Source organism: Cygnus atratus, chromosome 6, assembly GCF_013377495.2.
Source record: "Cygnus atratus isolate AKBS03 ecotype Queensland, Australia chromosome 6, CAtr_DNAZoo_HiC_assembly, whole genome shotgun sequence".
Lineage (NCBI taxonomy): Eukaryota > Metazoa > Chordata > Aves > Anseriformes > Anatidae > Cygnus > Cygnus atratus.
Genome location: NC_066367.1, coordinates 30164081 through 30188538, shown reverse-complemented (window position 1 = coordinate 30188538; position 24458 = coordinate 30164081). Strand labels below are relative to the sequence as shown.

Genomic DNA, 24458 nt, shown 5'->3' with positions numbered 1-24458 from the left:
TAAGTGAAAAACGCGTAGAAAGCATTAAGAAGTTTTCTGCAGTTGGAAGAGGCCTGTTTACTAGCCTTTCTGAAAGAATGACCACTTCAAAAATTTTCTGTCATTAGTGAAAAGAGGAAAAGAGCACAACCTCCTGGTTCAGAAATGAGTGAAGATTATCCCAAAGAGAATGATTCTTCAACGTAAGTAACTGTTGTTTCCAGTTTCTGATATAAACTCTGTTGGTTTGTAAAGGTAGTTTTTTCTGAAAAGAGTGCCTGGCTGTTTTCTGTCATGGCAATGTTACAGGCCAGCCACTAGTCAACTTCTGAACACCCTGAATGCTAGAAATGGGGTTTGCATTCAGGGTTAACGAGGGAAATGCAATCTGATATAACAGTTGATTTACAGGAGGATGGCACATGCAAAGTTTGTGCCACCTTCCTTCTATCAGCTTAATCTGGGTTGTCCCACATGCTGTACACACATAGCGATAGGTAGCTTCTTTCTTGCACTTGTTTTGTTTTTTCAAGACAAAATTCACAAAGGGAAATTGTTGTTTGTAAAATGATGTCTGTGTGCACATCTACATTTAATCATAAGTTAGAAGTCTTGTGTAAATGAATGGATTGAACTTATTTGTGAGCAAAGTTTTACCTGTTCCATAGTCAAGTATTAAAGGTGACAGGACATAAATGCTTTAAAATAAGTTGTAAATTGTCAGCCAGGAGTATCCTGCATTTTCTCTGAGTTCTGACTTTGACTCTTGAATATCTGCAGGAATAATAAAGCCTTGAGTGATCCAGCATGGAAGTACTTAAACAGTAGCAGAGAGAAACAGTTGAATCTGAAGCAAGCAGAGGAAAATAGGACATCAGGTAAAAAAATAAAAGTAAAGCCGGATGATAACTGTTTTTTCCTCTGTTGCTATTAGCTCAGAAAGTTGCTGCAGATGTTGTTTTCCTAATCTGCTTTTCTTGTGCCACTAACTTTCTTGCTTCCTACAGAGCCATATCTGAGATGCTAACGTCTTGCCTTTGTTTTCAAAGCCTATCCTGGCTTATCTGTCACTGTTGATTAGTGTGACCCTGAACCCTGTACTTGGCTGCCGAGGCCAGCTAGTGCGTTTGCTTGTCAACAAGCAGCCTCACGCTTTGTTCCAAGTCGCCCTTCCTCTTGGGAGGGGATTCCTATGAACATCTGTCTAATGATTCCTCTCACTCTCTCTTTCTTGTTTGTCTTTAAAGCTCTTCTTTGCTATTAATGCCCACACAAATTGTAGGATTTTTTTTGTACTGAAAATGCATACTGTTTGCTTTTACCTCCCTACCTCTTCCCCAGAATTTAGAGGGGGAACTCTATAGGGCCAGGATTTTTGTTCTGTTTGTACCAGAATTCAGTTGGATGCTGATGTGTGACAAGGGCTTATAGGCAATATAGTAATATGGACAGAATGTACATAAGCTGGTAATGATCACAGCTCTTTGATTTTACTTCTTAGTACTGAGTCTCTTTCCCGATAAAGAGGAATGTATTGAAGGTTTTGCTTTTATGGAGAACATTGCTGAATGCATTCTTTGTTGGTTTTGTTTTTTTTTTTTTTTTTTTACTGCAGCTCAGATGGCACAAATATATTGCTAGAGGAGGAGCAAATAGTGTCAATGTTTATCTCTGAATGAAAATTTGGTTTGCTCTTTAAAGTCAAAGTCAGGCTCTGTCAGTGTATACCTGCAAGTTCAAGTAGTGGTCTTGAGAACCTCCTTTCCTTTATATGGCTGCATTTTTGAATGTTGCACAGCTTCAACCATTCCAAGCTTAGACAGAAGTAAATGTTCATTTATTATCCAACCTAAAATATGCTGTGATTCACCTCAATAGATGTTGGGGTTTTTTTTTGACTCTCGAGAGCATGTTTTTTATGCAGCACTATCCGAGGCATTAGAATCTCAGGATCTGACACAATGATTTTAAGAACGATGAAACAATCGTATTTTGCACCAAGTGTATAATAATTTACTGCGGCTTTTGAAGTAGGAAGAGAAGCTGTTTTCAATTCTGTATATTTACTTTGAATTTTGAGAGAACTGTATAGGGAATTATTAGTGAGGTTTCTGTTTTGCGTATCTTATATATTTGAACAAAAGGTGGTAATTGTTATCTTTCAAATAGTTAAGGCCTTTTAAAAGTTAGTAACTGATGATAGTTAATTATTTTAAAGTGTTATATGTTACAGTTTGGGTATGATAGGGATTACGGTGTTAAACTCAGTTTAAACTCCAGGGTGTCTTTACGTACATATTATTAATATTTGCATTAGTCCTTCTAAGTAGGTGCATTTGTACTATCTCAAACAAATCTTGAAGATAGTATTTGAAGATTTAGAAACCTTTTTATTAAATACTTTTAAACCATTTGTGTATTGCATAAATAGCTGAGTTACCTGGAACAAAGTGACCTACCTCTCCGTTTTTGTTTTTTAAGGCGTTTTACCACTGCAGTCATCATCCTTTTATGGCAGTAGGTCCTCGCCAAAAGAGTACTCTACTGGCAGTTCCACCCTGGACAGGTAGGACTGATTCACTGGTGTGAACTGTAAATGACAGTCCTTTCCCAGGAATTAGGTTCTTCAGTTTCCTGTGCATTCATCACATGCTGTAAGGCTTTTATGCATAAAATGCTTATAGCTTAAAATCCAAGCATTCAGTGCAGCTACAATTGCTCTGACACCTACAAACTCCAGCACTGCTTGCAGTAGATGGATTTTCTAAATTCATTCGAGTTGATTATAGTCATTGTGAATGACTGATGTAGATGATAGCTAAACTCTAGTTGGTTCAAATGACATACAGACTCTGGAACTTGAGACTGAATCTTTGCTTCTTATTTCCCGAGTAGATAAATGGCATGAAACTATTTTAACAGTATTTTAGTAATACTGAATCCCTCTGAGGCTGGGATTCTTCTGTGGTAGATGCTGTGTAATCAGACTGTCAGCCTCTGCCCTAGGCAGGTAAGATCCAAGATCAAGGAAGAAAAGAAGCATTATCCACTCTTTACATGTGAGGGGCTGAGGGCCAGAGTGATTAGGTTACAAGACCATGAGGCTGAAAATGAAGACTTTAGCCTAGATGTGAATTTTAAGCATATCTTATGACTTAGGATCTCATGCTACACTGTCATTCTTCCTCTCCTTCACACAGCATGGAGAATTGGCAGAATGTCTTAAAAACAAAAGACCTGGTTATACACCTGTAGATGTAAAGAAAGTATTTTAAGTGTTCTAGACAGAAGTTTGCCTTTTCATACCACTTCGGCTTTATGATACATGCCACTTGTCTCGTGTGACTTTACCAGTCCTTGTCATCTGTAGTGATACAGTTTCAGTGTCATGAACTATTGCTATTTAAGGCAGAGCATTAGAAATCTTACACTTCTTATTCTTTAATGCTTATAGGTCTGGTGTATCCAGCCAGACTCCTTCATCCAAAAGGAGCCTGGGATTTCTTTCTCAGCCTGCTCCTCTTTCTGTTAAAAAGATGAGATCTAATCAAGATTACACAGGGTGGAACAAACCCCGAGTGCCCCTTTCCACCCATCCTCAACAACAATTACAAGGGTAAGTTTAATTTTCTTTATCTATCATGCATGCTTTTATCATCAGAACATGCGTATTCTTGTTATAATTGTTTCATGGGAAAAAAAATCCTGAAATCTATGAACACTGAGACAGGGAGCACATTTCCTAGTTTGGAAAATATGTATTCTTAAATTGACTTCCTCAAAATTTTAGATATATGATAATTTCAGGTAATTGACATTCCTTTCACATGCTTCCATGGTTCATTTTTATATCTTGGGTATATACACACGTTTTAATATTTTGATTGTAGAAACTCATGGATGCTTTCCTGACCGTTGCTGCCTCCTATGTTTTCAATTTAGTCTGAACGGCAGAAGGACAGCTCCAATTAAAACTGCGTGGGGAGTGTCTGGGGTGATGAATGTCCTACGTGATAGCAGTGCCGTGTTTAACACTGGCACGTTTACACATTTACATACATACCGTGTTTAATTTTCTGTTTTTCAGGTTTTCAAACTTAGGAAACACCTGCTATATGAATGCCATTTTACAGTCCTTGTTTTCAATCCAGTCTTTTGCTAATGATTTGCTCAAGCAGGGTATCCCGTGGAAAAAAATTCCACTCAATGCACTTATCAGGTAAAATTCACTTTCTGGAAAGGGTATTTTCTCTTTTGTTACTGAGAAGCTAGCATTCCCAATACTGAAGCTCCTTTGTAGAGGGTAATGTGCATGTGTACGTAGATGTGTGAGCTGATTGTGCTTTCCTTAAACTCTGGATAAAATGTAGGGGATTGTCAGTCCATTTTTTTTTTTGCTCTTAGAAAAATAAATCCTAGACACCTCTGTATTCTGGAGCTTTACTTTAGAAATAGGAAGTAGGCTTTTAGGATTTGTGATGTAGAGTAGTCCTTCATGTGTTCTGCTGTATATCTAGTGGTAGAGTAAAATGCTTTAGAAGTGCAAAAAACTTTGTAGTTGATGCAGAATAACTTCTTGAAACATTATCAGCTAGTGTTTAATCTGATCACTAACTATACTTGCTACATGAGGGTTTATGCCTTTTTTGGAAAATCTGCTTTGTCTAGTAGCTGTGGAGAGTGTATGTGTTGTGCAAATTTAATTTTTTTCTAAATTCACATGAACTCTCGGTTCAGACAAACCTCATGTCAAGAAACTCCAAAGGTTTCTGAAATATGTAAAGCACTCCTTTCTCTTTGAAATTTTGAATTCATTTGCCATTCAGATTCTTTGTATGTCTATCAAAAAGACAGACTGCCATTTGCATATGCACTGTGCTCTCTGCCATTCAGGATTTTTATTATATGTGCTTTCGTGTACCTCCTTTTCTTTTCCTTCACTAAACGAAAAAGATTCAGGATACCAGAACCATTCCTGTTTCCATTTCATTGTCCTTTATATTGTTTGGGGTCATTTCTATTTTTGCTGTTATCTTCTTGAACTCTTCCCCCTCTGCTTGGAATTGGAGGCTGTTCCATGTGCCTTTTTGAAATGTCCTTTTCCTAAATTTTGTAAAAAAAAAAAAAAAAAAAAAAAAAACACTTTTGAAGCTTGTGCCTCATATACCTAAAGGCAAACTGTGGGTAGAGCTAGTGCTGGAGTACATCTGATGGAAGGCCATGTGTGATCCTGGCTCAAGTACAACAGGTCAGAGTTGGTAGTATCTAGTTTGGTGTCTACTAGTTTGGGTATGGGCACTTAATCTAACACGGTAAATGTTACCTGGTTTAACAACAACTCCCTGTCGACTGTTTTGTGGTGAAAAAGCTGTTCCCTAACACGCCTCCCTTAGCAGTTGTAGAGGTGCAGAAGAGCACAGAATTTTCCTGTAGCTCAGCAAAACAGTAGAAACTTGTTGAGCTGCAAGGAACAGATCAGATACTTTTGGTAACTGAGTATTAGGTGTTGGTTTGGAGTGGGAGGGCATTGCACGGGTCTGTCTTTCTCTCTTATTTTTTGGTTTGTCATGAAACACCATGGAACATCTTCCCATCATCTTCCAGTATATGTACTATGACATAAACTGTTGTATATGGAATGTACCAGTGTGTATTTCTGTGAAACTGCAGTTTCACAGTTAAAGCAGTTAAAAAAGATAAAAAAAAGTTAAAAGATAAAAAAGTTAAAGTAAAAGTTAAAAAAGTTAAAAAAGATAACTAAATTGCATTAACTGAGAGGCAGGTAAAGTCAATTTCAACAGTGCTTTTTAACATGGTTTTCAGTTACACTGTGTAGCTTGAATCAAGGAACTCCTCATGGCTCTTTTTATTACAGCTTTTGTTCTGCCCTGTTATAATGTTTCACTACCAAAAGACACATGGCTTTAAGCTGAGTAGAGTGGAAATCTTTTAAACAAACACACAAAATCTGTGCCCATAAAACTTGAATTTAATGATTTATGTGTTGCTTATTTGGTGCCATGTGATTTAATATCTCCTATCAGTATTTCAGTTTTCAAAAAGCATTGCTTTTTATCGCATTGTAAAAGATATTGCAGAAGTAAGTTTATAGAACTTGATAAGGCTCTTCTCTTTACCTTAGAAAATTCTGGAATTCTTTTGTTTTTTTGGGTCCTGTGCCAATGGTGATCTCAAGTTAGAATTCAAAATACTTGTATTGTAAAATGCTATTTTCCATTTTCTGAAATATTTTCATACAAAATCCCTGCACCGCTTATCACAGGGTAAAAGCTTTTAGGAACTTTTAAAATCAGATATCGTGAGTTTTATTGCATTTCTCTGAAGTCGTGGACAACCAATTGATGTTTCATCGCATTGACTTCTGCAGGCGTTTTGCCCATCTGCTCGCTAAAAAGGATGTCTGCAGCCCTGAGGTTAAGAAAGAGCTGCTCAAGAAGGTGAAAAGTGCCATTTCAGCTACTGCAGAGAGATTTTCTGGGTATATGCAGAATGTAAGTATCGTAGCATCTAGAAAGAATTGCGTATGTTGTTCATTGTTTGGGCTGCATTGTCAGGCTTCATCTCTGTTTGACAGTGACTTGAACTTTTGGTTGAATGACAACCTTTGACTGCTGTTTGTTAAAGCAGAACTGTCTTAGTATTGCTGAATGCAGTAGATAGAAATGTAACTTCTCTCATCTGAATGTGTGAGAGGTACTGAATGGAGTTGTAGAAAATAATTTGTTGAAAATACCCTGTTTCTAGGATGCACATGAGTTCTTGAGCCAGTGTCTGGACCAGCTGAAGGAGGACATGGAAAAATTAAACAAAACTTGGAAGAGCGAGCCAGTCCCTAATGATGACAACTCACCTGGACGGGCTTCTGATGACCTCTCAGCCACCAAAGTTTATACTTGTCCGGTTATCAGTAACTTAGAGTTTGAGGTTCAGCATTCTATCATATGTAAAATGTAAGTACGCTTCAGAACCTTTCTCATACTTATTTAAATGATTGGGAAGAGTTTGCATTTTCTAGGATTTTATCTGCAGACTATAACTAGAACTAAGTAGTAGTATGTTTTTTTCCAAAGCTAGATATTTAGAAAATATTCTGCGGTCTAGAAATAACGTAAACCTCACATCATGCTGTCTGCTCTTGCAGTCCTTCTTTAAATAGTCTGTTACCATTTAGTGCTTTGTTACATATCCATTGGAAAGCTGCTGTGCTTTTCTTTTTTGTCTACAGCTTGTATGAGAATAGGGAGAAGAGGGTTCCAGCCAAGCAATGTCTCCTCCTAGAAAATGGGAAGCTGTATTTTTCTTGTTCTTTCTAAAGGCTTCCAAGGAATGGTGTTTTCTTTGGTCTCTGTAGGTTATTGCAGTTATAAACCGGTATCTCTTGCCATTTGTTGTTTGTGACCTGTGCAGGAGATTCACATACTGGATGCTTGTATTCCACAGAATTTTCATTAACGCAGATACTTGGGACTATTACTTTCAGGGTGTAGTGCATTGGTTCCCTAAAATAAGTAAAAGTAAATTACATGCAGATAATAATTACTGAAGACAAAAGACTATAGGATCTTTAAAAATAAATAAATAAATAGGGTCTTGTTTTACACACATAGATTCTACTATTTTGTTTTGAAAGAGTTACAAAGTATTTTGGGGCTTTCCATTCTTCTGGGGCTGGGCTGACTCTTTTTCTCCTAAGAAAGTTGAAGGGAGACTACCTGTTCAGCTACATGGCAGTCACTTTGGTTTGTTGTATACTTGATCACTTGGGCTCTCCAAAGCAGTTTTCACAGACCAAGTTTTTTTGTTCTTTCTCCTACACAGAAGTTTCAGTTTCTGAAACATCAAAGTGAAATCCCAAAACTCAGCTTTGTCATAAGCATCAAACACTTTCATTTTAATATGGGTAAAAATAGGTTGAGAGAGATGCATATATTTACTGGGAAGTTACTTTAGCCTAAAAATATATACGTTGTCATTAATTTCAAGTTTATTTTTCATCACTTACATGAGCATGTTTCTTTTTTAGGTGTGGTGAAACAGTCACCAAACGAGAACAGTTTAATGACCTCTCCATTGACCTTCCTCGAAGAAAGAAATTGCTTCCATCTCGATCAATCCAGGATTCCCTTGACCTCTTTTTTCGGGTACATAGTTCATATATTTTTTTTAAATTCACTGTGGTATATGTGCAGTTTCTGTACCATATGGAAATTTTGATTGCATAGCTGATTATTAGTTTCTATGACAGTGATTGAAGATACATGAAATAAATAATTTTGCGCTCTTTTGAGGTTGGGACATTAAGATTATACAGGAGTTCTTATGGTAAAATGCTGTGCAGAACTTAACTAATTTTTATAACGTTGCTGTGAAATAAGAGAATTTCCACGTTATGTGCTGGAAGTGTTGAGTCACAAATGAAAACAAACAAAAGAAGGGAGATTGTCAGATTGACGTAATCACTCAGAAATTGCTGCTTCCTCTTCTGGGCTAGGATGCTTCAACAGTTTGTGCACCGATCTAAATTGGCATGGAAGAATATCATTGCACAGATCTATTAAAACAAACAAAACTTATTTTAATATATGCATGCTCATCTTGTAAGTAGACTTGCAAGACAAGGTTTCTGAAAGCTAAAAATGAGCCTTACCTATGTGATTGCATTGTGCTTTATCATATCCTGAGGGAGGGAGGCCTGTGTTTTTTCTCCTAGTCCCATTTACCGATGGTGTTTTTGACAGTTTGAATAATTGATGTGCTTATTTTTCTAACAGCTAGTGGAGGTCTTACGCTTATGATTTAAAAAAAAAAATCAAAAAAACAAAACCCAAAAAGATTATTAAGATTATTGTTGCGTCATTCATCTTCGCACAGAAAACTTCTGTAAAAATGTTTGATGGCTAAGTCATGTAACATCAGCGTCAGTGATAGTTCTCCTTTTTGTGTCTGTTCATCTACTCAGCTGCAGCACATCTCTGACAAGGTTAGATGAGGATAGCTTTTCAGGAACAAAGCTGAGGTTTTAAACAAGAGAGAGAGCTTGATGGTAAATTATCATCAACCAAAAGCGATTGGGAAAAAAAAAAAACAGCTGTATATGTTAGAGAAAACAGCAAGCCTTGCAAGATTATCTTCTCTCTCTAAAGGCTAGTTTGTCTCAACTGTGGCTATTTCAGTGGTCTGTGCAATAGATTTGTGGGAAAAATATTCCTCCCCATTCCTCCTGTATCAGTGGATATATTGTCAAATGGTATTATTACCTGTGCTCCTATTGGATGCCCTCTTGTTAGATCATGTTGAAGGTGAATATAATTTTTAGTGTGGCTGCTGTCTTGAAGAGCTTCTATGACAGCTGAAAGCAAAGTCCTTTCTGTTGAGATCTTTTTGATGCATCTTTTCTTCCACTACTCATTTTTCTGTTCTTACACAGGCAGAGGAAATTGAGTATTCCTGTGAGAAGTGCAATGGGAAGTCAGCTGTTGTCACACACAAGTTCAATAGGCTTCCCAGGTAACTGTTGACATCTGTTCCTTTCTTTCCTGGAAACGTGTTGCAAAAACCCCTCAGATTAAAGCTGGAATAATGTATGGGACACCGTGTGTGGTGGTCAGCACGTGAGAAAGATGCACGTGCAGGCAGTAGTTTCTTCGTGCTGTTCTTCAGTTTCCCTCTGAAAAGCTTCTGTGTGCTGAGCACCCTCAGCAACACTTCTTCCTCCCTGTCACTGCACAAGGAGACCTGAGTTTTCCCTTCCTGCTTTTATTGGAATTTTGGAGGCGTGAGAACAGTAAATATATTTTGTAAGCTTGATATTCTGTGCTCAGTTGACCTGGTGGGCAAGACTGAGTTGGAGACATCCCTACCAGAAGTTATATTAGAAGGTTTTGCTTTGGTCACTTCTTCCTGCGTTGATCCCTGTTTTCTCTCAGTAAGCACAGTGCTTCAAGGAAGAATGGAAACACTTTGAGAGTTAATGGCATGCTCAGGAGTTTCTGACCTTGTGTTGGGGTTTAGGTCATGACTCGGAGTAGAAGTGTTTGGTGGTAGGGATTATTCTTGGATTTGTTTTGTTTTCCATCTTCTGTCTTGAGATTAACCTTGCCATTTGTATTTCTTTCTCCTCTTTCAGGGTCCTGATTCTCCATCTGAAACGATACAGCTTCAATGTAGCCTTGTCTCTCAACCACAAAGTTGGGCAGCAGGTGGTTATTCCAAGATACTTAACCCTGCTTTCGCACTGCACAGAAAGCACGAGGCTGCCGCTGACGCTGGGGTGGAGCGCCCATTCTGCAATGTAAGTGTACGGCTCGTGATTGACCTGTGCCCTGTTAAGTGCATTCAATGAGGTAGGCATTGTCAGATCTTCTCTGGATGATGTCTGGATTAGGAAATCTATTGGTTTCAGGTGGAAGATATCTAATCTAGCCTTTTTAGTGCACTGTGCTAATTTGTAACGTGATCGTGAGAACACGGCATGTTCTCATGGCGAGGAAGCATGATAGAAGCAGTACAAAGACTTGGTGGGATGTAATCCAGGGAATATTTGGTAAGATAGAATTCTTCAATGTTTTTGAAAATAGATTTCTATCCTTTTTAGAAGAACTTTTGTCAGTAATTCCTATAATTTTTGCCTCCCAGTCCAAAATCTAGATTACCTTTTGTTCACAGCACGCTTACCTCTGCTTAGGAGATAACAGCATCATCTCTTTTTCTGCTAATTTCCACTTGGCGCATCTTGTACTGTCATTCATTTTTCATTGTCTTTACTGTGCCACTATAGTATTTGAACGCTTCACAGGCTGAAAATACTCTCTCCTTTTCCCTGTGACAGTTATTTCTGTACAGCTGCTTGTCCCGAGACACAGAGATTAAACTGGGCCAGTTGTCACATAGGAAGAATAAGAAAAAGATACCCTTAGGTCTCTTGTGGTCCCTGCCTACTGACATAACCGCAGTAACTGTAGTGAGATAGGATACATCTGTTGTGTATGTTCAGCGGTACGGCCAGCATGTTTCTTGTGCCGAATGTTTAGTGGAGTTTGAGATTTATGTGGCAGTTTTCCAGGAGTTTGCTGTAACAATAAAAATCTTTACCTCTTAAACATAATGAACAGCGTCAGCTTACCAATGCAGACATACTTTAAGATATATTTAAAGTAGCTTTTCAGTGACTTTTTTTTTTTGTCATTGAAACCATTCTGATTTACCAGAAAGTGAAAGGGTGAGTAAGATGGAGAGAAGCAGCCCTGGTTTGAGGGGGAAGATTGAAAGAGATTTCTGCATTGGCAGCTATCTGGTAGATGTGTGATAGCGATGTGCTTTGAGGAGCCTGTGAAAGGATCAAGGAGACCAGGAGGTTTGTTTAGAAGGATTTAGGTAAGGAAGGAGAAATAGAGGCATGGGACATGCCAGAAAACCGGCTGATCCAGACAGCAACAGGAGACTGTGTTTTGAGAGCAGGAACTCTAGTGATGGTGGGAATAAAATAAAATTTAAAAAAAAAAAAAAAAAGAGTTGTCTTGATATGGGATCCCAAAGCCTTTAATTTATGAGCTTGTCCCTAAGGGTGCATCACTAAGAAGTGAATCAAATTTAAAGGATTACATATGGTTTTGAACAACTGTTGTATATTTATGGCATCGTAGAGATACTACTCTAAATATAAGCAATTAGCAAGTACATAATGTTGTTCTACATGCTTCTTTGAACATGGATTTGCATGCACAGCAGACGAGTAAACACTTATTTTTTAAAGACTGTAACTGCTGCAATAAATACTTTGCTTTTTTAATAGTTCCCGTCCATTGAAAGCCTCCCAAATGGTGAATTCCTGTACTATAAGCACTTCCACACCTTGTAGGTGAGTTATAGCTCTGAAATGCCCATGGCCTGGCATTTTATGGGATAGTGTTCAAGGCATTTTAGAATTTTATAATTCTTCTTTTTATTCTTTCTACTTACTTTTTTAGTTTAATTTTTCTCTTTTAATAAATTGTTTTGGCTACTCTTTTTTTCATATCTGAGCTTTATTGATGTTGCATGTTAGATGAAATTAGTATTAATGGTACAACTTGCCCAGTTGACACAATCCTGTTAGCATTTCTCTTGAGAACCTTTGGGAGCTTGTAAACAAGTAAAGATGTTTTTTTTTTTTTTTTCATGCAGAAGGCTCAATGAGAGAGATTTAGTTTACACAGATGATTTGTCAGTGCCAAGTATCTTAAACTGCCTTGTATTCATCATTGCAAGCTATGTATATAAGAAGCAAAGTAGTTTCTAATTCTGCAATCTAGCTTTTTTCCAGCTTTATATATGGAGCCACAAGATGAGTATTGGGAACAGGTGGTTTGTTCCTTAGGCTTATTTGTAAAGATGAGGGGGCATTATTTTCATAGGCCATTTTGAAAGGACAGTTTTTGACATTGTGGAAAATGTGATATTGCTCTGAGTGGTTTTGCACTGTGGAATACACTTAGAACAGATTTCCTAATTGACCAGGTATCACAAACTTCACTGTAGTCCCTTGTCTTCTGCTCTAAAGAAGCAGTTTATCCCAGTGAAAGAGCAAATGGGAAAACTGGAAAAAAATTGTGCAGACTTGCAACTTTATATCCGAGTTACGATGTGGGAAGTCCTGTGTCCAGCTTAATAAATTTCAGAAGTCAAATAAATGATTTGTGCTGAGTTCTACCTGTCACTGTGTGCTTGACTCAGACGAGCAGGTTAACGGTTGGACTTGATGATCTTAGAGGTCTTTTCCAACCTAAATGATTCTATGATTCCTCTCCAGGGTTGCTTGGTAATAAAGTGCAGAATCTTGTTTTGTGAGCTCAACTCTGCTACCTCTTAAAATGAATATCCTGCGAAAGAAAAAAAGTAACACTTGGTAAACTGGCAGGTAAACTATTAAGTGTGTGGTTCTTGCTTTTAAAAATGTCAGCTGCTATTGCAGACTTGAAGAAGGTATGCCAATTAAACTAGTGAAAGATACCTTTTCTGAAAACCCTGCTTCCTACATTAATAAATTTTCATTTTCAACAGTTGCTGTTTGTTCCCTAAATTGTACTGCCCAACAGTCTGAACATTTGGCATAACAGTTCTTCAATGGTTACTGTGAAACAGATTTGTATAATGCTATGAAGTTTTATAGCCAGATTTCTAATTCACAGAAAATACACTTTCAAGTCAAAGAGCCCTACAGCACTCTATGTAGATTCGGACAGTGATGATGAGCCATTGAAACGCTCTGTTGCCCATAGTCAAAGGTTGTGCAACATACCGAGTAGAGATCAGCAACAACTGCAAGAAGAGCAAGAAAAGGTAAGGGGAAGAAATACCAACTTTTGTCTGCATAGATCCAATATGTGCTCGTGGTTGGCTTGTGCTTTTCTTTGCATAGACTGCGAGTAAAATTGGTGCAAGATATTTTTTTTCTCTTAATTAGCACTGTGTTGCTGGAAGGCAGTGTTTTCCTATGCCAGCTAATTGACCTCTCTGTACAATTGCATTGGGTTCCCACTGGGAACAGAGGTAATTGTGTTGCAACTGCATTTAACTTGTTGGGTTCTGTATACCAGCTGCTTAGCAGTTTTGTCAGTCCTTTGGGCAACTGTCATTAATGATGTTTCCAGACTGAAATAAAATGGGCTGTCAATAATAAAATTATGTAGTAAAGCCCTTGATTAAATTAGAGCTAGTACAAATTGGCCTAGGCAAAATACTCAATTGAGAAAACTTCTTCCACATCTGATTTGTGTCCCCTTTCGAGTATGGCTTTATTAAAACCTTTTTGGACACTAAAGCTATTAGTCCTTGGAGGTGGACACACAGAAGTGTGTAGAGATTGAGCTCCTTGGTGTAAAAGCACAGTTAATTTCAAGTAGCCTTTGAGGTCTTCATTGTGACTGGTGTTAACGTTTTAAGATATTTTTGCCTCTACCAGGGCAGTGTATTAGCAGGTAGGTGAATTGTCTGAGGAAAAATGATGATACAGAAGGGCAAGCTGGAAACTTAGAGGATTATCTTGCAGTACCACTTCGTTCTATTAGAGGGTTGCATGCCTAGTGCTTAGAACAAGTGTCCTGCATCTCACCTTCTCGAAAGCTTTTGACAGTGTTTATGGGATTATTTTAAGCAAGCAGAAAAATGTGTACTTGATTATGACACAGAAGGACAGGCGTAAAGCTGGCTGAATAACACTTTGTGGAGAGGTAGGTACCTACAGTTTCTGATCTGATGGGAAAAATCAAACCAAGGGAGGATCCTGATCCATTGTGGTATTTAATAAATAATGAAATAAATGATGAATTCTAAATTTCCAGAAGACACAGAGCTGGTAAAGACTGCAAGTGTGTTGAAATTCAGAGCTACAGTTAGAATGATCTCGATAAATCTGAGAAATTCCCTAAAAATAGGAGGGGTGGTTCAGTAGGAACAGGCTAAAGGTGCTAATCTTAGGAGGACTAATTGACTGTAAATGCAGGATGGGAACATCTGGGAAAGCAATGGGCCTCTGGAGCAGAGCAAAGGGTGACAGTCCGTCACAGTGTCAGGCTGATTGAAAAGGCAAATGTGTAGACAGAGGCATAGCCTGCAGGTTGTGTGAAGTAACACTTCATTTTTTTCTCAGCGTTGAGCTCTAGCTGGAGTGCTGTATCCAGCTTTGGGCTCCAGACTTCAAAAGAGTTAGAGATTAATTGGAGAGGGGCCAGAGGAGAGAAATATGAGTGGTCAGAGATGTGGAAAGGAAGATTTGTCGGGGAAAGAACAGGCAAGTGAACTTGGGTTCCTTAGTTTAAGGAGAAACCTAAACAGGGTGTGTATCTTCAAGGACAGGAAAGAAGCAAATGGAAATACTTTGGTTGTTTTCTGTGTCCATAGTTGATAGAACAAGAAGCAATAGACTGAAAGGAGCTGGACTCGATGATCCTCGTGGGTCCCTTCCAACTCTGGATATGCTATGATTCTGTGAAATTACAGGGAGAAATTTTTAGACTAAATATTAGGGAAAACTTCCTGATATGCAGGATATGAAGTGACGGACTGGATTGCTTTGGGAGAAAGTAGAAACAAACCTTTGCTGAAGGTCTTGGGAGCAGGGTAGGCAACCACTGTCTTGCATGACACAGCTGTGGTAGCTGTGGGTGGGGGAATTACACCGGCTTGTCTTTGAAGTCCTTCTTCTATAAAGAAAAAGCATTCCAAACTATTCTAAGTGATTCTCCCTCAAGTTTTGTTTGTGAGGAAGGAAGTATAGGTAGTCTCTATCACAGGGGCCCCGTGAGTGCAAAAAATGTGGGAATAAAGTGTATTAATTTGAATAGCAAATTAACGATGGGCTTTCCAGCCTGCTGTGGGAATGAGACAGTGGTGGTAATGATTCCACACAAGCGACTTGACTTTTTGTGGCTGTGCATGTTGGCCATTCTTCGACCACGGGCACGACCAGCCATCTGTTCTCATTAACCAGATCCCTTGTCCTCCATGTCGTCCCGGGAGGGCCGGGGCCTGGGCCTAGGCCTCAGAGCGGCATTACTGCTGCTCCTCTGCAGGCGAAGTAGGATGTTAAGTACTTTTCTGATACACTTATTTAAAGCAGCCTGTGTTAGAGCCTAAGCTACTTAAAGTCTATGCAAATAATTTCTAATAGAAAAGTTGTATTCAAATAATGCACGGTTGCTGCCAAGTCTTTAAAGTCCAGCCGCTGAATTAGTGGTAGTTGTTGGCAGAGTGCCTGGAAGTGGAGTTTACGTGAAGAGCTAAACCAGTTCAGATAGTAGTAGTCTACAGGTGCAGAGCGAAATCAGAAAGCTTAAAAAGCAGGTACTCTGCTTTCCTTATTCAGTGCCTGAATAAATGTGAGGATTTATTATTTAAAAAGTGATTTGAATTTGTCCATTCTGATTCTTGGAGACGATGATGATTAGAAACAAGCAATTGAATTGGGAAATTCATTGACTAATCTTTTGATAAGCCAGTTTTAATGCAAAATGCTTGCTGTATAAAACTTAAGGTCTTATTTATCAAAAGCTTTTTGTATGTAAATAAAAAGCAGCAGTAAAAATGTATTTTTGTTCATTTTAACAAAGTTCTGAGAAGCATCCATGTGCTGTTTGCAGTAAGACCTGGATACAAACATTAATAGAAAAGAAAAATAACAAGAACAAAAATTATGTAATATAGAAATGAAAAAAATAAAACTAAACATATGGTAAGTAGTATAATTGTTTAAATATGTGTTCATGGAGGTTAACTCCTGATAAACAATATAAAAATGTTGGAAATGACCATATTGGTTACAAATCAGTATGGTTTAGGAGTTTATGAACATCAGTTTTAGGAAAATAACTAAAAAAAAAAAAAAAAAAAGGAAAACCTCAGACCAAGACTAGAGTGTTTTTAGTGTTTTTTCTTTCTTCCAATCTAAAGCCATTCTGTTCTCCTTAGGAAATAATAGTTTCCCCCTGCCCCTACCTTTTGGATTAACTGTTTTCTTACTCTGTTTGCCTAGCCCTGTGTTGTGTCCCCTACCGCCACAATTTCCTATTGCAAGTCTGTGGCACCAAACCTAATATTAATTCCTCTTCGTACCAGCCCAATTTCAGTTCCTATTCTTCCATCCGTGCATTCAAGTTCAATTATGGTCTTCAGTTGCCGTTTCAGCCTGCTTTGTTGTTAAACGTGAAATTTTGCTACTTGTGCCTCAGTATTCTCGCACCGACTTGCCAGAGGCTTGACGGTTCATCAGAACCCAAAGGTGGAACACACGTATTGAAGGAGACGGGAAGAGTTGGCTTGTCTGTGTTAAGCCACAGGGCCTGTAAAAACTGGTTGTAGTTTATATTTAAATATCATTCCTTGGAGTGAACGTAGCTATAAAGGTTGTGTCTCCATTGAGTCTCTCGTAACTATCTGTTTAATGTTGACAGAGCCAAACTCCCACTCCCTGGGGTTAATCAGCAACAGCAACAAAAAAACTCTCCACAGAAATGTAAATCTGATGTTATATACCTGTTCACTCAAGCATTTAATCATAACTCCATTCGTCTCTAGGGTTCAAAAAGAAGTAAAATGGAGGCTGATAAACCTGAGCTGGGTAATGCTGGTTTTGATGGGATGAGTGAAGATGAACTGCTAGCAGCTGTCTTAGAGATTAGCAAAAGGGAAGCTTCTCTGTCTCTGAGCCATGACGAAGATAAGCCCACAAGCAGCCCAGACACTGGTTTTGGAGATGATGAAATTCAGGAATTGCCAGAAAACCTGGAAACTATGGAGATGGAAAAACCCAAAGCAGCATTAGAATCAGGTAAGGTGAAGTAACCGTCTTAAATTGGAATATAGTGAGCTAAAGCAAGTTACTGATAGCAGCGGGTTAGTAACATTTGATGGCAGAAACTGGATGCAAGTGCACTGCTGAAACTGCCTGACTTAGTTTTCTCACAATTTCCCAATATATAAAGCTTTTAATTCATTGAACTGGAAAAATGTATTTTCTTGAATGTCTGTCTCCTCTCTGATAAAGGTAGGTTGTCTTCAGAGTTCATTGCTGTTGTTTTCTCTCTTGATCAACACATGCTTCCACTCATTGTCTTACCAGACAATTTAAATTATTAAGATTTGGCAGTGTCTGGAACTTAATCCTCCATAATCAGAAGGTGGTTGCATTTCTGTAGCTGCTGCAGCCTGAGCAGCGTGGTGGCAGTGTTCAGATTGCTCGTGTGTGAAGAATGAGGTCTGGGGTGCGTAAGTCTAGAATGCTTTCAAAAATGTAGTTATTTTTTCATTGTTTACTAATGAATTTAACTCCATCTCTGTTTTTTTTCTAATACTTCTTTTTCATGTGAGAGTAGTGAGCATAAGAGACTCAGCATGCAAATCACGGCCTCTGACCCAGATACATAGTTAAGTATGAGGAGACTGTTTGATCTCGGTATAGGGAAATTGTGTGTCTTAATTGGCTGAAGGAAATTTAAGTGTTTATCATTTGTTGTATGCTACATGCTTTCACTCAGATTTTTAATTCCAATAGTCTGGAAAAACAGGGAAACAACATGCTTTCCTTCTCGTATGAGAGACAGGAGGTTAAATATTAATAAACACAAAAAAGAAACCTACTACATTACAGAAAACCACACTTATTTCACTGGATGACTCTTGACAGCTTTCGTGTTGGAAGGCAGAGTGTAAGAACAGCAGATCTGTGGGTCAGCCTTGCTTGAGCTCTCCTTCATGTATGCTGTTACTTATGGTTGTGTGAAAGAGAGCTGTGGGAGCATGGCTACAGAAATGTGTCTCTTCAGGTTTCTTTTGAAAGGTATGATGCAATTATTTGGGGTCTGTAGTGTGACATTTAAGTAAAAAGTAGATGTTTAATAGAAGTTTCTATGATTTCTGATTAAGAATTTGGTTAAACACTCAGTAATGTCTTCAGCTTTCTGTATTGTTGTATGGCCAAAAAAACAAGTGCTGTTCAAAGCATATTGTTTGTTGTTCAGATAAGATACGTATCTGTATTTTGAGTTACCAGTTATGGCAGTCAAATGTAACACCTATTGAGTTCACAGTCCTGTTTTATTTAAAGGAAGCTTAATTGCAAAGGATGCTTTATTATATCAGGCAAGGTGATTCTAAACATGAAAGATTTAACTTGGTCTAATTCTTATCACTAGTAATCTTTTTTTTTTTTTTTTTTTTTTTTTTTTTAAATAAACACTGAATTATTTGTGGTACTTTCCAAAAAGGTAGAAAGTAAGACCCTGGCTACTTTACATATGACAGAAGATCTCTCTTCTACAAGACTCTCAAATAAAAGTTCTGTGACCTGAGTGTTTCTTACAGTAGAAGTTTGCAAAGATCATGTAATAAATTCTGTTTTGTTATCCATCGTAAGAGGATTAGACTGATGGATTATGGTTCTAGTTCTGGTGGTCTTATGTTTAAGAGGTCATAGATACTGAGACTCTGCCTCATGTAATCCTTGCCAGTAACTAATGAGCACATGTTGAAGTTTTGCATACGGCAAAACTGTAAAGTTTCACATGTTGCTGCACGATAGCTCTTGGAGCAGGTCTTGACTCCTTTTCAGCTGCAAGCAAACAGAAGAATGAAAGTGTCCTGCAACTAGAGGAGATGTGTGCAGTGGTTGAATGAGTGTTTGTTCCAGAAGTTGGAACAAATTAAATACCTTCCTCCCAAAGTCTTCAGACATAGTGTTCGCTTTAAAGATTGACTATAAAGTTCTAATCTTCTTGCACTTTTAAAGATACAGGTAGCGTTCAGAAGATTGAACTCTTACCTGAAGCAAAAAAGCTGAAAAACGGAAACAGTGCTTGAGAGTTGTGCTTCCCTCAGTCTTACAAATGATTCGGCTTTAATTGTAGCTTTGCCTGCAGTACTCTGAGGTATAATATGCAGTGCAAATTATTTTTTTTAATCCATGGTTCTTTCTAGAGAAATTCAAGCGTCAGCTTCGTGGCTGCAGAAGCCTAGTGGTGTGTGACATCTTCCTTTAGTTGAAGTCACTGTTTGAGTGAGCATAAAAGACTAAGAAGAAGACTAGTTCAGGCATTAATCAAATGATTCATCGTACACCTCTTAAAATAAGAGTCCCCTTTTGAGCTTTTACCATTTGATATTTTATTTTTATTTTTTTATGGCTGATATCTCCTTGTCAATAGATGTCACTGTGCTGCAAGGATTGTGGTTAAGGAGGATTGAGCTAGTAACAAACAGAAGACCCAGAAAAACATAACTGTACTTTCTGATTCTTTAGGTCCTGCCAATTTCACTGAGATAACTAAAGATTTTGATGAGAATAAGGAAAACAAAACTCCGGAAGGCTCCCAGGGAGAGGTTGACTGGCTGCAGCAGTACGATATGGAGAGAGAGAGGGAAGAACAAGAACTTCAGCAGGCACTGGCTCAAAGCCTTCAAGAACAAGTAAGAAATAAAGTTTGCTTCCTTGAGTTGTCTTCCCCAGCAGCGGAAACCTGATAGCTGAAGAAAACCTTGTGTTCAGACAGCTGCAAAAGGATTCTGCTGCTTTTCTGAGAGAACCAGATGTTCTAGCTCCACTGTCAGTACAGTGACAGCACTGGATAGATTTGGGTGCATTTTGTATGTACTTTGGAAAGTACAAACCTGCAGATTTCTCAAAGCTTCTGTGCACGTTTATACGCTGGCCTGTAACATTATGTAAAAGTTATGATAAACTAAACTCTTGCTAGCTGTCATCTAGAACTGACATGCCCACCCTTAGCTTCCCTGGCAGCTGCTTCTTGCCTGAAGGACCTGCAGCAGGTCCTGCCAGGAATCAAAGGGAAAGAAACTGGTTTCAAAGCAAATGCTAGGAATAGCTGTACCAGGTCAAGTTAAAGATCTGCCTAGTCTAGGACCTTGTTTTTGGTAATCACCAGTAGGAGATGCTTAGTGAAGGGTATTGAAAAGAAGCAATTACATGACACTTCCATGTTAGAAAAAGGATCTCAAATAATATGGTCTAAAAACAGTCCTTTAAAAATTGGACTTGAAAAGAATTGGGATCTTGGGTCGCCTGCTAACCGTCCATGTTCCACTTGATTTACAGGGCCTGTAAGTGATTTCTGCAAGTTTAACTCTGCCCCTCAGAGTGAAGCAGACTCTCAGCCAGGTCTTTCTTTAAATAGATGCCCTTGTCTGCTCTCTGTTAATACTAAAGCTGTCATGGTTTTCCTTATGAGATCTGATGTTTCCATGGCTCTTGGATTTTCTCTGCCATTGCTCATTATGAGGTGCTGGTTGGTATGTTCCACGCCAGATGTAGCTTTGATTCAGCAACGCGAAGTAGTTGAACAAAGATTCCCAAGCACTTTAGAAACTGTGAGATAAAAGGCCTCATGCTAATAATGTAAAACTGCCTTTTGAGTGGTGGCGTGCTACAGTTCTGAAATGAAAATCTGCTATTCTAATGATTCAGGCATGAAAATGTGGTAGCTGTGGTTATCTTGGTTTGAAATATGTAGTTAGGGCTTTGCGTTCAGGTGCACAGAAAGTGTTCAAGCTCTGAATCAAGCCAGCACATTAAATATTACTGACTGGCTTGCTGTAGCTCTGAGCTTTCAAGAGTGGTGGAAGGAACACGAGCATAATACTACCCAAAAAAAAATAGAAGGGTTTGTTGACAGACTCGAGGTTTCTTTTCTACTCGTTAATGGTAATATTTTTAATACCCTTTTGTTTAGTGGTGTCTTTTTTTCTTCATTGCGTCTCTGTGAATTACAGCTGTTACATAGAACATTTCAAACAGCTAAAAAATAATAAAATCTGTCAGAGTTTAATGACTCTGTCTACAGTTGGCTTTGGGCAGAAGTCTAAATTTTGCTGAAGTGTGAGGAGCTTTGTGTGTAAGTGACAGCTTTCCTTAGCGAAGGTTACAAATTCATTCAGATGCTTTTCAAATTAATGATCCAGAGAAAGTGTTCGGTGTTACTAGAGACTTGCTCTGCTGCATACCAAACTTCAGAAGCTTTGACAAGCCTTAATGAAGGTTTGTCCCAGGTTCTGTTGGACGGGAACATTGGACTCTCGCTGGTTGCAAACACTCCTTTACACAGAACCTTTAATTTACAATGTCAGATTTGTTGTAGAAACCAGAGCAGCACAGTTTCAATGGAAAAAGAGCACCACAAGAATTTTAAACAGTGAACTGTCTCATTGAGCTAAGTTCTGTTCTCTTCCCATCAGGAGGCACGAGAACAAAAAGAGGATGATGACCTTAAACGAGCCACGGAATTAAGTCTACAAGGTGAAGCTTATTTAACTTATTCCAGTATGTTGCTTTTGAGGGGAAAATAGGTCTGTATGTACAAGTACAGCCCCTGAATGTCTGTACGGCAGCTGGGATTTCGTGTCCGTTTGGTGTAGGCTCAATTGTATTTGGCTTTGAGCGGGTCAGCTTTCCTTGCTCTCCATTGTGGAAGCAAATGCCTGAAAAAAACTTAGTATAAAAAACGACCTATTTCGTTCTCTGAGTTTTTATATATTAAATGTATATAGCAGAACAGACCTGGAAATTTTGCATTCCCAGCAGAAGCCAGCACGCTAATGGCTGTAGTCACAACTTAAGGATCATTTCATGCTTGCATTGGAATTTTAGTGCCCATTAATGCACTGTCCTTGCCCAAGAAAATGAAAAAGTGACCTATCTGTCTGACAGAATGGGAGGGAGATGGACCTCATTGCAAGGTATAGCTGTTGTGGACTGGGGGAACATGCAAAATACACTGTCCTTTCCAAATCTAGCCAGTGTGGTGAGCCTCAGGCACTGCTTAGCATTTGTGTGAGGCTGGCATGTGAGTGATTTCATACAGTCTGGCAGAGCAAAGCATAACAGAGAAACTTTGTGCTCTAGAATGGGAGATGGAGTGGTAATGAAGTATTGTGTTAAGATGCTCTTAGTTGCTTAGGCACCTTTAAAGGCCCTCAGCTATTACTGAATGAACCTGTTTCCTTCTGAGGAACAATAAGCTGAAAACTGTGTAAACCCAAGTCAGGTGGCCTGGAGGAATTCAAGGCTAGAAATCCGTCCTCCTTTGGATTTGCTGTCGCTTGACTTAAACACGAGCATTGCCTCATGCTTCTCAACTTGCTACTGTGTCATTTGTAAAGCCTCAACCAGCAGTTGTTTAAGGAGATGCTTATAATCTTGAACATAGAGCTGGTAGAATTTGTCTTGGTTTCACAGTGGTGCTGCCATCAAAGACCCACTTGTCATCCAGGAACGGCTGGGGGCTTAGCAATACCTGTGGTAAATGCTACGGAGACCTGCCTAAGTGGCTGTGTTTGTCTAGCTTACATAGTCTGAATGAAGCGTGTGGAAACCAGCAGTAAAATACTCTCAGTTAAAGGGATTAATCTATAAACTTCGCAGAAGATTATACTAATCCAGGGTCTCGTGATTTAACAGTGAAAGCAGAGTCTCTTTGGCAAAACATTTCCATTGTAACTGGCATGGTAGTGCCTTTAAAAAAAAAAACAAAAAAAAAAAACCAAGGTAAATCAATCCTGAGCAGTGTCCTGTTCATCACAACTTCTCATCCACTCAGGACTTCATAGCTTTAATTTAGCTGGTGAAAGCGCAGCCGCTTCTCCTAATGAGTACTGTACAAAATCCTAAATTAGTCGGGTAGCTGCAAAATCCCAGGAAGTTTGGAACAGCGTGTACAGGGAGCAGCGGTGCCTTCCGGCTCTTTGCAGAGCGCTGCCTGCATTTTGCTCAGCCAAGCAAACTGGAAGTTCCTGTGGCGAGCAGCCTTCTTACCATTGAAAACAATAAAGAGATGCCTGCTGCCAGCAGTAGCAATTTGGTGCCAGTTTTAATTGAAAAATGCACTTTGTTAATGCAACTTATAGTTTCAAACTGTAATTCATAGCTTCTCGTTGCTGAACTTACAGTTCACTGACCAAACTGGCTGCACTTCTTTTAACGTCAGTTCTGGCTGTAGACCACCAGTGCTCTGGAGAGAACTGGGTATTTAACTGCTCTTTTGTCACCCATCTGTCACTGTCACAGTGCACTTCTGTAAAAGTATTAGAGAGATTATGCCAAAATTAATTCTGTAGTCCAAGATACTTTCCTTAATTATTGCTTTCACAAGCTGGGGAAGGGGGAGATTGTTTTTATGTGGAAATTCCAACATCTCCTGCTTTCCATGGAAAAGAAGCTTGTAGCATTAGTGTTTTATTGTACCTGTTTATGAAGGTAAATATACCTCAACCTGTTGTGAATTCCTGTGGGCGCTGTGGATTCTCACACTACGTTGTTGTTTCCATGCTATTTAGAGTTTAACAGCTCTCTCCTGGACAGCGTTGGTTCTGATGAAGACTCTGGAAATGAGGATGTTCTTGACATGGAGTATTCAGAAGCTGAAGCAGAAGAGCTGAAAAGAAATGCTGAGGTGTGATCTATGACTCCAAAAGTTTAACTGAGAAATACACCCTCTTCTTCATCATCAGCTTAGTGTTAGAGGTAGTTTTAAAGAGCAGACGTACTTGTTTAGTCTTAGAAAGCTCCTTTATGATGAAAAATGGAAAGACAGAAAAATACCTAATTGTTTTTGATATTTTTTTTACAATTCTTTACCAATTTTCTTACTCTTAAACCAAGAGTTACATTTTAAGAGTGTGGTCAATTAATCATATCAGTCAAGCTTCCTGGTCTAAGAAGGTAAAGAAATAATTTTCAAAAGCCAATTACCATCATTTAGTTTTATTGTCAGTGAATAGACAGAGCATGTCTCCTGCATATGAAGAGAGCACTGTCTGCTGACATTACAGGTGCAGGATGAGAGAATCTGGGCCATATATTTGGTATTAGCTGTCAAATCTATATACCATTATCAAGGGTATATCTTTAATATTTCAGAAGTAAGTGTGCCGTTCCCATTTTGCTTTTCTGATTGATTCTGACATCAGTGGAAGTTGCT

At 38.7% G+C, this 24458-nt stretch overlaps 1 protein-coding gene across 4 annotated transcripts in view; it reads left to right on the top strand.

Annotated features, from left to right (window-relative positions):
* USP37 (ubiquitin specific peptidase 37) overlaps positions 1–24458 on the top strand; it is a 37294-nt gene that overhangs the window by 6536 nt on the left and 6300 nt on the right. For 2 of the 4 annotated variants that reach the window (XM_050711761.1, XM_035556049.2), the window contains exons 6-21: positions 108–182; positions 760–857; positions 2461–2545; positions 3434–3595; positions 4067–4198; positions 6368–6491; positions 6745–6950; positions 8024–8141; positions 9428–9507; positions 10127–10291; positions 11792–11857; positions 13167–13317; positions 17050–17302; positions 19769–19935; positions 21718–21778; positions 23815–23930. In XM_050711761.1, coding sequence (XP_050567718.1) covers positions 108–182; positions 760–857; positions 2461–2545; positions 3434–3595; positions 4067–4198; positions 6368–6491; positions 6745–6950; positions 8024–8141; positions 9428–9507; positions 10127–10291; positions 11792–11857; positions 13167–13317; positions 17050–17302; positions 19769–19935; positions 21718–21778; positions 23815–23930 — 2059 coding nt within the window. The remainder of the gene's footprint in view (positions 1–107; positions 183–759; positions 858–2460; positions 2546–3433; positions 3596–4066; positions 4199–6367; positions 6492–6744; positions 6951–8023; positions 8142–9427; positions 9508–10126; positions 10292–11791; positions 11858–13166; positions 13318–17049; positions 17303–19768; positions 19936–21717; positions 21779–23814; positions 23931–24458) is intronic. The other 2 variants (XM_050711762.1, XM_035556050.2) reach the window with 1 other exon arrangement.